This window comes from Dendronephthya gigantea, unplaced genomic scaffold, assembly GCF_004324835.1.
Source record: "Dendronephthya gigantea isolate DGI-Jeju-01 unplaced genomic scaffold, DenGig_1.0 000869F, whole genome shotgun sequence".
Classification (NCBI taxonomy): Eukaryota; Metazoa; Cnidaria; class Anthozoa; order Malacalcyonacea; family Nephtheidae; genus Dendronephthya; species Dendronephthya gigantea.
This window is the reverse complement of record NW_021163879.1, coordinates 1-12,414: the sequence shown is the minus strand read 5'-3', so window position 1 is coordinate 12,414 and position 12,414 is coordinate 1. Positions and strand designations below refer to the sequence as shown.

At 35.9% G+C, this 12,414-nt stretch overlaps 2 protein-coding genes and 1 long non-coding RNA gene across 3 annotated transcripts; all 3 read left to right on the top strand.

Annotated features, from left to right (window-relative positions):
* The first annotated feature begins 7,924 nt into the window (after positions 1 to 7,924).
* Positions 7,925 to 9,380, top strand: LOC114544611. The gene is made up of 3 exons (XR_003690475.1): positions 7,925 to 8,058; positions 8,387 to 8,467; positions 8,954 to 9,380. It is a non-coding gene; the product is annotated as an uncharacterized LOC114544611 (long non-coding RNA).
* A 518-nt stretch (positions 9,381 to 9,898) lies between these two features.
* LOC114544608 lies at positions 9,899 to 10,900 on the top strand. Its single transcript, XM_028563196.1, has one exon. The coding sequence runs from the start codon at positions 9,899 to 9,901 to the stop codon at positions 10,898 to 10,900; it is 1,002 nt and encodes a 333-aa protein (XP_028418997.1).
* A 24-nt stretch (positions 10,901 to 10,924) lies between these two features.
* On the top strand, positions 10,925 to 11,324 carry LOC114544612 (the record flags this gene model as incomplete). The annotated part of the gene is made up of 1 exon (XM_028563199.1): positions 10,925 to 11,324. A coding segment is annotated over exon 1 (400 nt), but the record flags the coding sequence as incomplete, so codon positions are not given.
* Positions 11,325 to 12,414: the final 1,090 nt, after the last annotated feature.

Genomic DNA, 12,414 nt, shown 5'->3' with positions numbered 1-12,414 from the left:
CCATTGTTAATCTTGTACACGAGTTTGGCTTCGGATTCTAGTCCATGTTCCTTATAAGGGTTTTCCACCCCAGCTCAGCCTAAGCAGCTTCTGAAGGACCGTGCTCGTTGGGATAACCCAAAACTATTCTCGCAGCCCTGTTTTGAAGCCTTCGCTATTAGATTCATTATACCCATTCTGAAATCAATGGCGTTTCCTGCTAGATATTTATTTGCGAATTCTATCAATAACTATAGTTAAACTAGAAACACGTGTATGCAGCAACCCCTTGCCTAGGTTAAACGAAATCATTTAAGCATATGGATGGTAGCATAATATAGTTGAAAAATTTATGTGGTTTGGAGGATGGTCGGGGGGTACGTGTGGTAACGTGCGGTTTGTGAAAAAAGAAGTATGGAAATATTTTTCTGCAAGTGAATGTACTGTAAGTCATAGCAAGTCGTAACGGCTAAGAGCCGTATATTTTCAAAGAATCAAAGTTTACCCTCCTATTTTTTGGAAAAAATGGCAATAATTCTTACGTTTTTCTGGAAGCTAAGTTAGTCGTCTCGAAACGAAAACTATTGAAATCACTCATTGTTAAAATTTAAATGCCGTGTTCACGAATTTCAGCCCGTGGGGATTTAATGCAACTTATAAAATGCTAAATGCTTTGTGTTGCTAGAGAAAGGGGACATGTTGAAGATCATGGTCCTTGAGATGCACATTTAAATAATGTTATCCATATTTGTAAATTGTAAATATTGTTGATAAATATCAATCTTGCGAACAAGCAAATTATACTGCATCATATGCATGCATAAAAATCAGTATGGCAAACATTTATACATCTCTGGGTCCCAACCAGTGAACTCTAAAAAGACTGGAACGATAACTTGGCCGCCATCTTTGAAGCCAGCACTGATGGCCGCCATGAAGGCCAAGAGTTGAAATTACACCACCAAAACAACGCCGGTTTTTATACACAAATCCTTCTCATCTGATCATGAATAAAAGCTTAAAACAAGCATTGACACTTAGATTTTACTAAAAAACAAGTTTTATGAACGTGAAAAGGTGCAAACCTATTTTTTTTGCGAGTTGAAGGCGAAGTTTTTTTTCGGCCCGTTCAAATTCTTTAAATATTTCAAGTACAAAGCTGGTACCTCGCCGGTTTTTACAGTAAGATGATGCGGATTACTTAGGTCTATCCAAAAAGGGTAAATTCGTTGTTTAAAGTTGAAGTGGTCAAATAAAAATTGCACTTTTCTCGCAATTTTTTGCCAAAAAATACGATTTTTACGGAATTTTCACTCTCCCCAGTTCTTTTGAAGGCTTGATTTGCTCGCTCGGCTGCCGCCTTAATCAGCAAATTATATTCAAATCGGCTTCATCCAATGACTAGTCTTTATTGTTGAGTTATCGTTCTAGTCTTATTAGAGTTCACTGGTCCCAACAGAGTGCTTAGGTATTCAAACTCTAACAATTACATTCTTATGGGTGATTTCAATAGTTTTCGTTTTTTTGGGACACCCATATATATGGGACATACATATATATATATATATATAAATATATATATATATATATATATATATTAATATAATATTATAATATATATATATATATATATCGCGATCCGTCCTCGTTATGGGTGAGATTAAAATATGATTAATGCAAATTCGCTGTTCTAACATATGTCTCAAGGGATGACTGAATTTGTGATCATGTTTTGATCTATCTGTTTAAACAAAACTTGTTGGTGCACAAAGATGCAACTGCTAAAACTAGTAATATGCATATTTTTTAACAGATAACCACCCAACACATCATGTACAAGAAGTTGTAGAACGAGTGTACGACAGTCCTGATTTCAATCCTATTGAAGAGGTTTACATATAGCTTGCTATCTCATTCAACTGTATTTGCGGCGTTCGCAGTAAACAGTCCATGTTAATATATTCTTCGTGTGGGAATAAAGATTTGCTCGCTGTTGGGCGACCCATACGGCAAGGCTTTACATCACCCGTGTTCCAAAAGGTGCTGAGAGTACGATAGACGGTTTTTAAACAAACAAATAGCTGTGCTGTAATTTCGTCGATGATTCTTTCGTAAAACAGTCGTTGGTAAACCATTCTCCACCTTAAATCATCCGAATATGGTCTTGGCATTTTCTAATCGTTCACCTTGCTATACTCGAACTCGCAATTAACACGCTTGTACAATCCCACGCGTGTTGATGCATAATAATGTCACGTGATCGATATATACATATACTTGCTCAGGACAACCTTTTTGATAACGACAGTATATATATATATATATATATATAATAATATATAATATATATATTATATATAATATATATATATATATATTATATATATATATATATATATTGTAGCTACCGTTTCTTCCGGTAAGTGGTGTTTTCCGGTATGCGAGTGTTATGTGACGGAACACGCGGGTTTCAGAGGAGAGTTTTTAGGCGAATGGACGCCATATTGACAAATTTATATATGCATGTAGAACCAAACGGTTCTAAACGTACTCAAAGGGTTTTTAAATGTACTCTGAAGGAGAGTAAACGTAGTTAAATAAAGTGAACTGAGGTAGTAGAGGAGAGGTAAAGAAAAGTTATTGTAAACGCGAAAGTAAGGTAAACAAAGTTGAGTTAAATGGAGTTGTGTGTATTAGTCCGGGTCGGCGTCCAAAGAAAGTTACAGTTTAGAACCGTTTGAGAATTCTACGCGTGATCAGAGTGAAAGTCGTCAGAAAAAAGATAGTATTACCGTTTGAAAATTGTGTTGTTTCAAGGGAATATGGTATGGATTATGTCGTTACTTTAGTTGGAAACAAGGTGGAATCGTGGGATTATAAGTATTAAAGTCGTGGGTGTCACGTGGAATTTAATACGTTTGAAAAGGTTTGGTCTTCAGGAAGAAGACGCTATTGTTATTTCACATTGCATTGTTGAACGAGAGTGTATTACTTCATAGTTGTTTACGATAGAGGATCGATATTACGGAATTATTCGGTCATTGGTGTGTTGGGTATAAACATATGGTACTTAAAGGGACATATTTCAGGAAGAAAACAATATTGTATTGTACAGTACGTTGGCTATAGCCTTAAATTGTCAGCTTGAACACGTCGAACTGGTTTCGGTAGTTAAACTCGCGATTACGAGTTAGTATTGTTTGGATATATATTATTGTGGAACATGAAGTAATGAGGATGGGGTTTCATCTAGAGTGATATATTATGAACATTGTGTACATTAAACTTTAAGTAGACTGAGAAAAAGGATTTGCAATTATTGAAGTGCAATTAAATTTAGCTATTATGAGTCGTGAAGAATATATGCTGGAGAACATAAATAATCTATTCAAGTCCAGGTTGGAGTATATTAACAGTTTATCAAGATTACACGAGGACATTCAAGGACTTATGGATGCAGGACTAGGAAATACTGACGAGATTGTGTCGAAGAAAAATGGGTATGATAAACTATGGAGTGAATTTGTTAGTGTTCATGAGCAGTACTTGGAGGTTGTTACAGCTGAAGATGAAAGAAGAAGAGCTAATTTAACATACAAAGATCAGATGGACGAAAAGGTACATTTGGACCAACTATTTGCATGTTGGGGAAGAAAGTCAAAGTTGCAGAGTACTGGTAAAGGTCAAAGCCAAATTAGTGTTTCAACAAGTGGTGCAAGTTCAACATCAGCCTTGTCGAAGAAGAGAGAGAAGGTAGCCCTTGCACAGTTAAAAGTTAGCCAGTTAATGCAACGACATGAAATGAAAAGGAGAATGGCAGAGCTAAAGTATGAAGAAGAGCTAATGGAGGAACAGGCAAAGGTTAGTTTCAATATTCAAAATGAACTAGCTGATGAGTATATACGGGGACAATATGAATTAGACCCTCTGCCTGAGAATGTTGTTTATGGATTGGATAGTGAAATTTATACTGGTCGTCCTTCAATCCAAAACCAGTCGAGAACAATGCAGAATTTTGGGAAACATGAAGCGTATAGACCGGTAGTGTGTGTAGCAAGTAGAATGGACTGGGACTATGCAAAACTCACAATGGCGAATCGTCCAGTTGTGAACTACCCCACTTTAGTTCTAGCAGCGAAGCAGCATACAAGTCAGCCTAGTGCTTTCAGCCCTCAAACAAGTAAATTGTGGAACTATCCTGGAGATGATAGATTGCAGTTAAACACCAAATTACCCTCAGCATTTCAAATGCCATCTGTAGAGAACTGTAGAAACTTTGATACACCTCTATGGCACCCAACTGTAAAATTACCTACAGAATCAGCAACTAAATTACCATGGCAATCACCTGAGAGGAGGGTGGAGTTGCCAATGCCTGTAAGGAGTGACAGTGGCGAAGAGATGGTTAGAGCATTACGACAAGTAGTGTCAACCCCAAGGATTAAATACATGAGTTTTGATGGAGAGCCTATGAATTATGTCTCCTTCATTCATAACTTTGAAACTTGTCTGGAGAAGGATAACCCTGACAATGCCACAATACTTCAACTATTGATACTGCAATGGGAAAGCTCTTGAAGCAATAGAGTCTTGTGTGAACCTGCCAGTGGAACAAGGTTATGTTACGGCAAAGAATACCTTAAAGGAAAACTTTGGGAAGCCCCATATAATTGCGAAAGCACATATCAGGAAACTGGAGAACCTGCCGGTCCTGAAACAAGCAGATGGACCGAGTTTGTTGGAATATGCAAGAAAGTTAGAAATTGCTAACAGAACCCTGACCAGTATGGGGCCAGAATATGAAAGTGAATTAAGTCACGTAAACACTTTACGCGAGTTAAATAGGAAGCTCCCCATGTTTATGAAGGTTAAATGGACAGAGCGTGCAGGAACAATTATTGAATCTGGTTCAAGACCAAATTTTCAAAACTTCTTGGCGTTTGTGCGAGGAAGAGCAAAACTTGTAAACAATGAGTTTGCGGAAGATCTTTCAAGTAGTACGTCAAAGATAAGAGGGAAGGGACAAGGGGTAGGTGGACGCTTTGTACATAGGGCAGCTGCTTTAACTGCAGGTGCACAGCAAACCCAAGAAAGAAATCGTGTGTCAAATTCGCCTTATTCTAAATGTTTGTTCTGTTCTGGAGCACATAGGATTTGGAAGTGTTCAGCATATAATAAGATATCGTATCAAGACAAGAAGAAATTTGTTCAGGAAAATCACCTATGTATGAAATGCCTTAGTAATGGCCATTTTATGCGGACATGCCCCAAAGTACATTTTCGATGTCAGAAAGAAGGCTGCAATGAAGGGCATCATACCTTGTTGCATCCTCCAGAAGCAATTACACCTCAAGGAAATCGTGATGGCAAACATTTGCCTGATGAACACAGTAAAGAAACAGGCTCCGATAATGAGAAGAATAAACAGGCAGAGTCCAGAGTAACTGTGGCAACTGGGGCCGGCGAGAGAGTTTGCCTCAGCGTTGTACCAGTGAAAGTGCAAATAAAGGGACGAGAGCAACCTTTAGTTGTAACATATGCTCTATTAGATTGTGGCTCAGAAGTTACACTCATTCATCAGAAATTGCAGAAAGAACTAGGAGCCCATGGTCAAAGGATTGATTTCTTCCTTTCAGGGATAAATGGGTCTAAACGAATTGACAGTGAACTTTTGGATATCGTAGTCACATCCATGGACGGGGTGACATCACTGGAGTTATCAAATGTACGGTCAGTTGAGCAAATGCCTATTGCTGGAAGTTGTATTGCCCGCAGAGAGGATATTCAGAGATGGCATCATTTGGATGGTGTTCCAATAACAGAATTAGATGCGAATGAGGTAACATTGGTTATTGATTGGTCTGCAGGAGAAACCCAGCATATTCGTACCACTCGAATATCGCATTGGTGAAGAGAATGATCAAGTGGCGATCAGGTATAGCCTGGGATGGACAGTTGTTGGCCCTCTCGGGGAAAGGAGAAAGAACAACTGCTATAATACGAAATTTGCTCGGACAGCAACACAAAAAGCCCTGTGACAAATGTGAAGCCCCGAGTCAGACAGTGTCTGTTGAATGAACCAGAACAACCTATGGAAGAGGATTATCAGCTTGAGAACAGTTCGGATGAAGGTATTTCAATGCTACATTCAAATGGGTCGGCCTCTGGGTTAAAGTCGTGTTTAGTTGAAGAAAAGTCCATGCCGCAAGATCTGAATCATCAGTTGGAGAGACTGTGGAAAACTGATTTTGAAGATTGTATTTTGGATACCAATGTCTGTCAATCCATTGAAGATAGAAGAGCTCTGACGGTGATGGAGAAATCGCTAAAAAAGGTGGATGGTCATTATCATGCAGGTCGCCCTTCCATGGCGACATAAACCACCCTACTTACCTAACAACAAGGAAATGGCACTGCGGAGAGGAATGGTGTTAAAGAAACGTTTACTAAAGGATGAAAGTCTTCTGAGAAAATATGCTTCAACGATAAACGATTATCTGGAAAAAGGATATGCTGAGAAGATACCGCAAGAACAGCTGCAATCAAGCAAAAACCCCATTTGGTATCTCCTGCATCACCCGGTAACCCATCCTGCAAAACCTGAGAAGATAAGAGTAGTCTATGATTGTGCCGCCACCTACAAGAACACCTCTTTAAACCAGCAGTTATTACAAGGTCCTGACCAAACAAATCAGCTTGTCGGAGTGTTAATTCGGTTCAGACAGGAACAAGTGGGACTAGTCTCAGACATAGAAGCTATGTTTCACCAGGTGCTGGTTGAACCACAGGACTGTGATGCTCTTCGGTTCTTATGGTGGCCGAACGCAGATCTCTCGGGAGAAATGAAAGAATACAGAATGGTCAGACACTTGTTTGGTGCGACATCCTCGCCAAGCGTGGCGAATTTCTGCCTAAGGAAAACAGCTGATGATCACGAAAGCGAGTTTGATCAAAGTGTAGTGGATACAGTACACAGCAAAAAATCATTTTCTTATCGAGAAAATATATCTTATCTTAAGAATTTTTTTCTTATATAAAGAAAATTTTTCTTAAACCGAGAATTTTTTTTCTAACTCTAGGATATAAAATCTCCTTTAGAAAGTAATTTCTTAAAATAAGAAAGTCGTCAAGCCACAGATTTACAGAGTTTAAAACAAGAAATTATATTCTTATGAATTAGAATTTTTTTCTTATACTGAGAAAATAATTTCTTGATATAAGAAAGATTATCTTAACTTCTGAAATTCTCAATATGAGAAAATTAATCTTGAGTAACATCCCAAATATTTCTTAAAATAGGAAAGCTTGCCTTATCTGAATCTGGTTTCAAGAAAATAATTTCTTGGAATAAGAAAGATTATCTTAACTTCTGAAATTCTCAATTTGAGAAAATTAATATTGAGTAATATCCCAAATATTTCTCAAAATAGGAAAGCTTGCCTTATATCTGAGTCTCGTTTCAAGAAAATAATTTCTTGGAATAAGAAAATAATAAGAAAACAAGAACTTAATGGGGTATAAAAAAATTGATACAATAGAATTATTGTTATTTACAATGAACAAATGTCCGCCTCCCTTTATAAATTATATTAAGCTAAGTCTTATGTACAAACAATTTTTCCAAAAAGAAGCTCTTTAGAAACAAATTTCATCATGAGAGAAATGTGTCACATTTAGCCTTTCAATCGGTGTGCTTGGTTATTGAACTAAAAACACCACCTTAATTCGCTACCCATGTACAATAATATTTGATATACTAAAAGTAAGATTTACAATGCAAAAGTCAAAGATTGATATTTTAAATTTTAATTATCATGGAAAGGAGCATGGATTGCAACATAACGTCGTGTGCGCGACATATCGCGCGTGATCACGCGGTCAACGAGAGAGCGCTAAAGGCATTGTGGGAAGAAGCGCGTCCTTTTCAAATTTTCGTCGCTGTTGTGTTACGCGTCTTCACTGATCGCCGATATTTTATCGATTTTTTTCAATTCATACGTTTTAATATGGATCAAGAAACGACAAGTTTGCTCGAACAAATCGCTAGAGTGGTCAAAGAATGCGAGCAGATATTGGAAGGTATTAATTTTGTTGAGTATTGCTACAATTTAATAGTATTTTAACCGAACGTACTCTATTAAATTCGTTACGAACTAAACTCAAAATTCTGCTACTAGTAAACGAATAGTAAATATCGCACGCTTAAGACTGACTTATAATTAGCTTAATCGTATTTTAGTATGTTGTTATTTGCCTTTCTATACTCAGATGCTGTTACATGTAAACGTTTATAATTTATCAGATATTTGTGCTGTGTGACCTGGGGTCTGGTATCTAGATTCCTCTCCCCCACACATATTGCAATTGAAAAGTGGTACACCCTGGTAAATATTTCAATTTTTTATAGGAACTGGCATTGTAGAAGATGAAGAAAGATATAGATATACTCTATTTTACTGGAAATGGAAATGAAAACAAGCCTTTGAAAGTAAGACTATTTTTAAGATGCATGTTTTTTACCATTGTAATGTTAACTAAAACATTAATTATTTTTTATTGCCTTGATTTTAATGCATTATAAAGAAATACTTTTTCTCTTGTTGCATGGTATTTGATAAACTATATGATTATGGCCTACATTTCAATAAACCTATATGTTGCCAGATTTTTACCAGTTAGATTGTTGTTAGATATGTTGCAAGTTTTGAAATTATATACATTAAAATTCTATTTGTCACAATTAAATCACAATAATATCAATAGCATAACCATCTCCCAAACATCCAGAAGGCTTGTCGTAACATGATACATCTCCTAAAGAAGATTTCTATGATATTTCCTGACAAAAGTGGACAAAATTTAGGATAATTAGTTAGTCCATGAATTAACTGCATGTAAATCTATACAGAGGTATTAATAATGTGAGCTTAAATTGTTGATATGAGCATTCATTTTGTTTGTACTCTATATATAGGTTGACAGTGAAGATCTAAAGTATTTTGGGGAAAATGAGTTCGAAATCTTCCAATCATCCTGATTGACCAGGAAGGTATTTACATTGTTATTGAAAAACATATTTTGATGTGGGCAGCAGTTGAAAAGATAGCTGATGCAGTTGTTGCCTTCCTGGCTTCATTCTATTTGTTGGACATTGACTATCCAAAACATCATGAAATAGAATTGCCAGTCCTGCAAGTTATAATTCTAAAAGACACTCAAGTGCCACAGGACATCAGTTTAGCTTGTATAAGCATGTTAAGGTCATATAAAGAAGTAGGTTGAACTTTTGTTAAGTAAAATATCCATGTATATTATTACTCATATTATAAAAGCATATATTACTAGGATTTTCAGCTATTTTTAATAGTCAAAATTGTCTCATTTGAAGTTATTTATTCTCAAAACAAGGATGTTTTTCTTGAAATAAAATTTTTTTCTTATATGTAAAAAATATTTTCTCATTTTTTAGGTGTAATTTTATCTAACTTAGACATTATAATTTCTTATGAAAGATGTTTTCTTAAAACAAGAAAATAGGTTTTAAGAAAAATTTTCTCATTCTGAAAAAAATTCTTGCTCAGAAAATATTTCTTGCTATTCTCCCACTTTCTTATAACAAGAATATTTTTCTTAATATAAGTAAATATTTCTCAAATTAAGTTAATTTTTCTTAAAAAATAGTTACTATATTTCTTGTTTTAAGATTATTTTTCTCCAAAATTTCTTGTTTTAAGAAAACATTTTTTCTTAAAAAAAGAAAATATTTTCTTGATATGTTTTCTTAGCGAGAAATTATTTCTTGCTATTCTCCCATGAAAATTTTTCTCATTTCAAGATAAAAAATCTTGAAATGAGTTTTTTTTCTCAAAATAAGAAAGCGACTTTTTGCTGTGTAAAACGCTATATATATGTTGATGATATGATGAAATCAGTGAAACAACCAGATGAAGCTGTGGCTTTAGTACAAGAAAGTCGTGAACTACTAGCAAAGGGGGGATTTCGACTCACGAAGTGGTATAGTAACAATAGAAAGGTACTAGCTTCCATTCCGGAGAGTGAGAGAGCGAAATCAGTGGCCGATCTCGATGTAGAGAAACTTCCGATTGAAAGTGCACTTGGGTTGAAGTGGAACACAGAGGATGATACTTTCATTTGGGACGTTACTGAAAAATTGCCTCGCTTCTTTAACACAGAACCAGTGACGCGAAGAGCTCTGGTATCGGCTGTATACTCGTTGTTCGATCCGCTAGGATTCATAGCACCATACGTCATGAAAGCTAAGTTATTGTTACAAATGCTATGTAGGAAAGGAATCGGATGGGACGATCCCCTCGGAGAAGATGAATGTGCCCAGTGGAAACGGTGGTTGGAAGATCTTTCAAAGTTGTGTGAAATACGCGTGAAACGGTGTTTCAAACCTGATGAACTCGGCGATATTGTGGAGATACAACTACACCTTTTTTCCGACGCATCGAGAGTTGGATATTCGGCAGTCGCATTTCTTCGTCTTACTGACAATAAAAATCAAATATACTGCGCGTTCGTTATGGGGAAAGCTCGATTGGCACCTAACCGTGAAATTTCTATCCCTCGGCTGGAACTGACAGCTGCCGTTATATCAGTGAAATTATCAAAGATAATACGAGACGAGTTAGATTTGGAAATCGGAAGAATTTTCTATTGGACAGACTCTACATCTGTTCTAAAATGTATCAACAATGAGACCAAGAGATTTTATACGTTTGAGTCGAACCGTCTAACCATCATTCACAATGGTTCGGAAGTTAATGAATGGAAATACGTTAATCGGGAAGATAACCCAGCAGACGATGGATCAAAAGGACTTAAACTGGACAATTTATTAAAGAACAATCGTTGGTTGCAAGGACCTGAATTTTTGTGGAAAAACGAAGACTATTAGCCGAAGAGGGAAGAGATACCGATCATGAAGGAAGACGATCCTGAAATCAGAAAAGAAGCCCGTATTTACACTGCAGCAACTAGTGTTCATCCCGTGGAAAGATTGATCTCATATTTCTCTAGTTGGTGGAAGTTGAAGCGTGCGGTAGCGTGGTTGTTGCGGTTTAAAGAACAACTTCGGATGAAGTTACAGCTACGAAAGATTGCAACAGAAGATATTGAAGCACACTGGAACAAGGAAGAATTGTTGTCAACGCAATTGACCTTGAATGAGCTACATGCAGCGGAGGAAGAAATACTACAACGAGTACAGAGAGCAGCGTTTCCTGATGAGCTGAAAACGGTTCAAGTCCAAGACAATCAAAATTCGAAGAAATCACTAAAGAAAAAAGGATCAGCTCTTCGTCAGTTAAATCCATTCATAGGTTATATTTTCATGTTACGAGGGTTCGAAATATACATTACATATATTAGAATAATTTTATGAATTATATAGTGTGTATAGACACTGTATATACACACATACTATATACATATATTATATGGTTCTATGGTTATATGGTTATATGGATAGTGGTTATTAGTTATATGGTTAGTGGTTATGTGGTTATATGGTTATGTGGTTATATGGTTAGTGGTTATATGGTTATATGGTTATATGGTTATGTGGTTATCTGGTTACATGGTTATGTTGTTATGTGTTATGTGGTTAGGTTATGTTAGGTGGTTATATGGTTATGTGGTTATATGGTTATGTGTGGTTATATGGTTATATGGTTATATGGTTATGTAGTTATATGGTTATATGGTTATATGGTTATGTGGTTATATGGTTATATGGTTATGTGGTTCTATATGGTTATATGGTTATATGGTTATGTGGTATTGTTATGTGGTTATATGGTTATATGGTTATATGGTTATGTGGTTATATGGTTATGTGTTATATAGTTATGTTATGTATGGTTATATGGTTATATGGTTATGTGGTTATATGGTTATGTGGTATATGGTTATATGGTTATTTGGTTAGTGGTTATATGGTTATATGGTTATGTGGCAATGTGGTTATATGGTTATGTGGTTATATGGTTATATGGTTATGGTTTATGGTTATGGTTATATGGTTATATGGTTATATGGTTATATGGTTATATGGTTATATGGTTATGTGGTTATATCGTTATGTGGTTATATGGTTATATGGTTATGTGGTTATATGGTTATATGGTTATATGTGTTATGTGGATGTTTATGGTTATGGTTATATGGTTATATGGTTATATGGTTATATGGTTATATGGTTATATGGTTAGTGGTTATATGGTTATATGGTTATGTGGTTATATGGTTATGTGGTTATATGGTTATGTGGTTTGTGGTTATATGGTTATGTGGTTATATGGTTATATGGTTATGTGGCTATGTGGTTAGTGGTTATATGATTATGTGGTTATGGTTATGGGTTATGTTGTTATATGGTTATATGGTTATATGGTTATGTATTTAGTGGTT

Bases quoted from the DNA above. Each gene is read 5' to 3' on its own strand.
- LOC114544608 (XM_028563196.1), top strand. From the start codon at position 9,899: ATGATGAAATCAGTGAAACAACCAGATGAAGCTGTGGCTTTAGTACAA.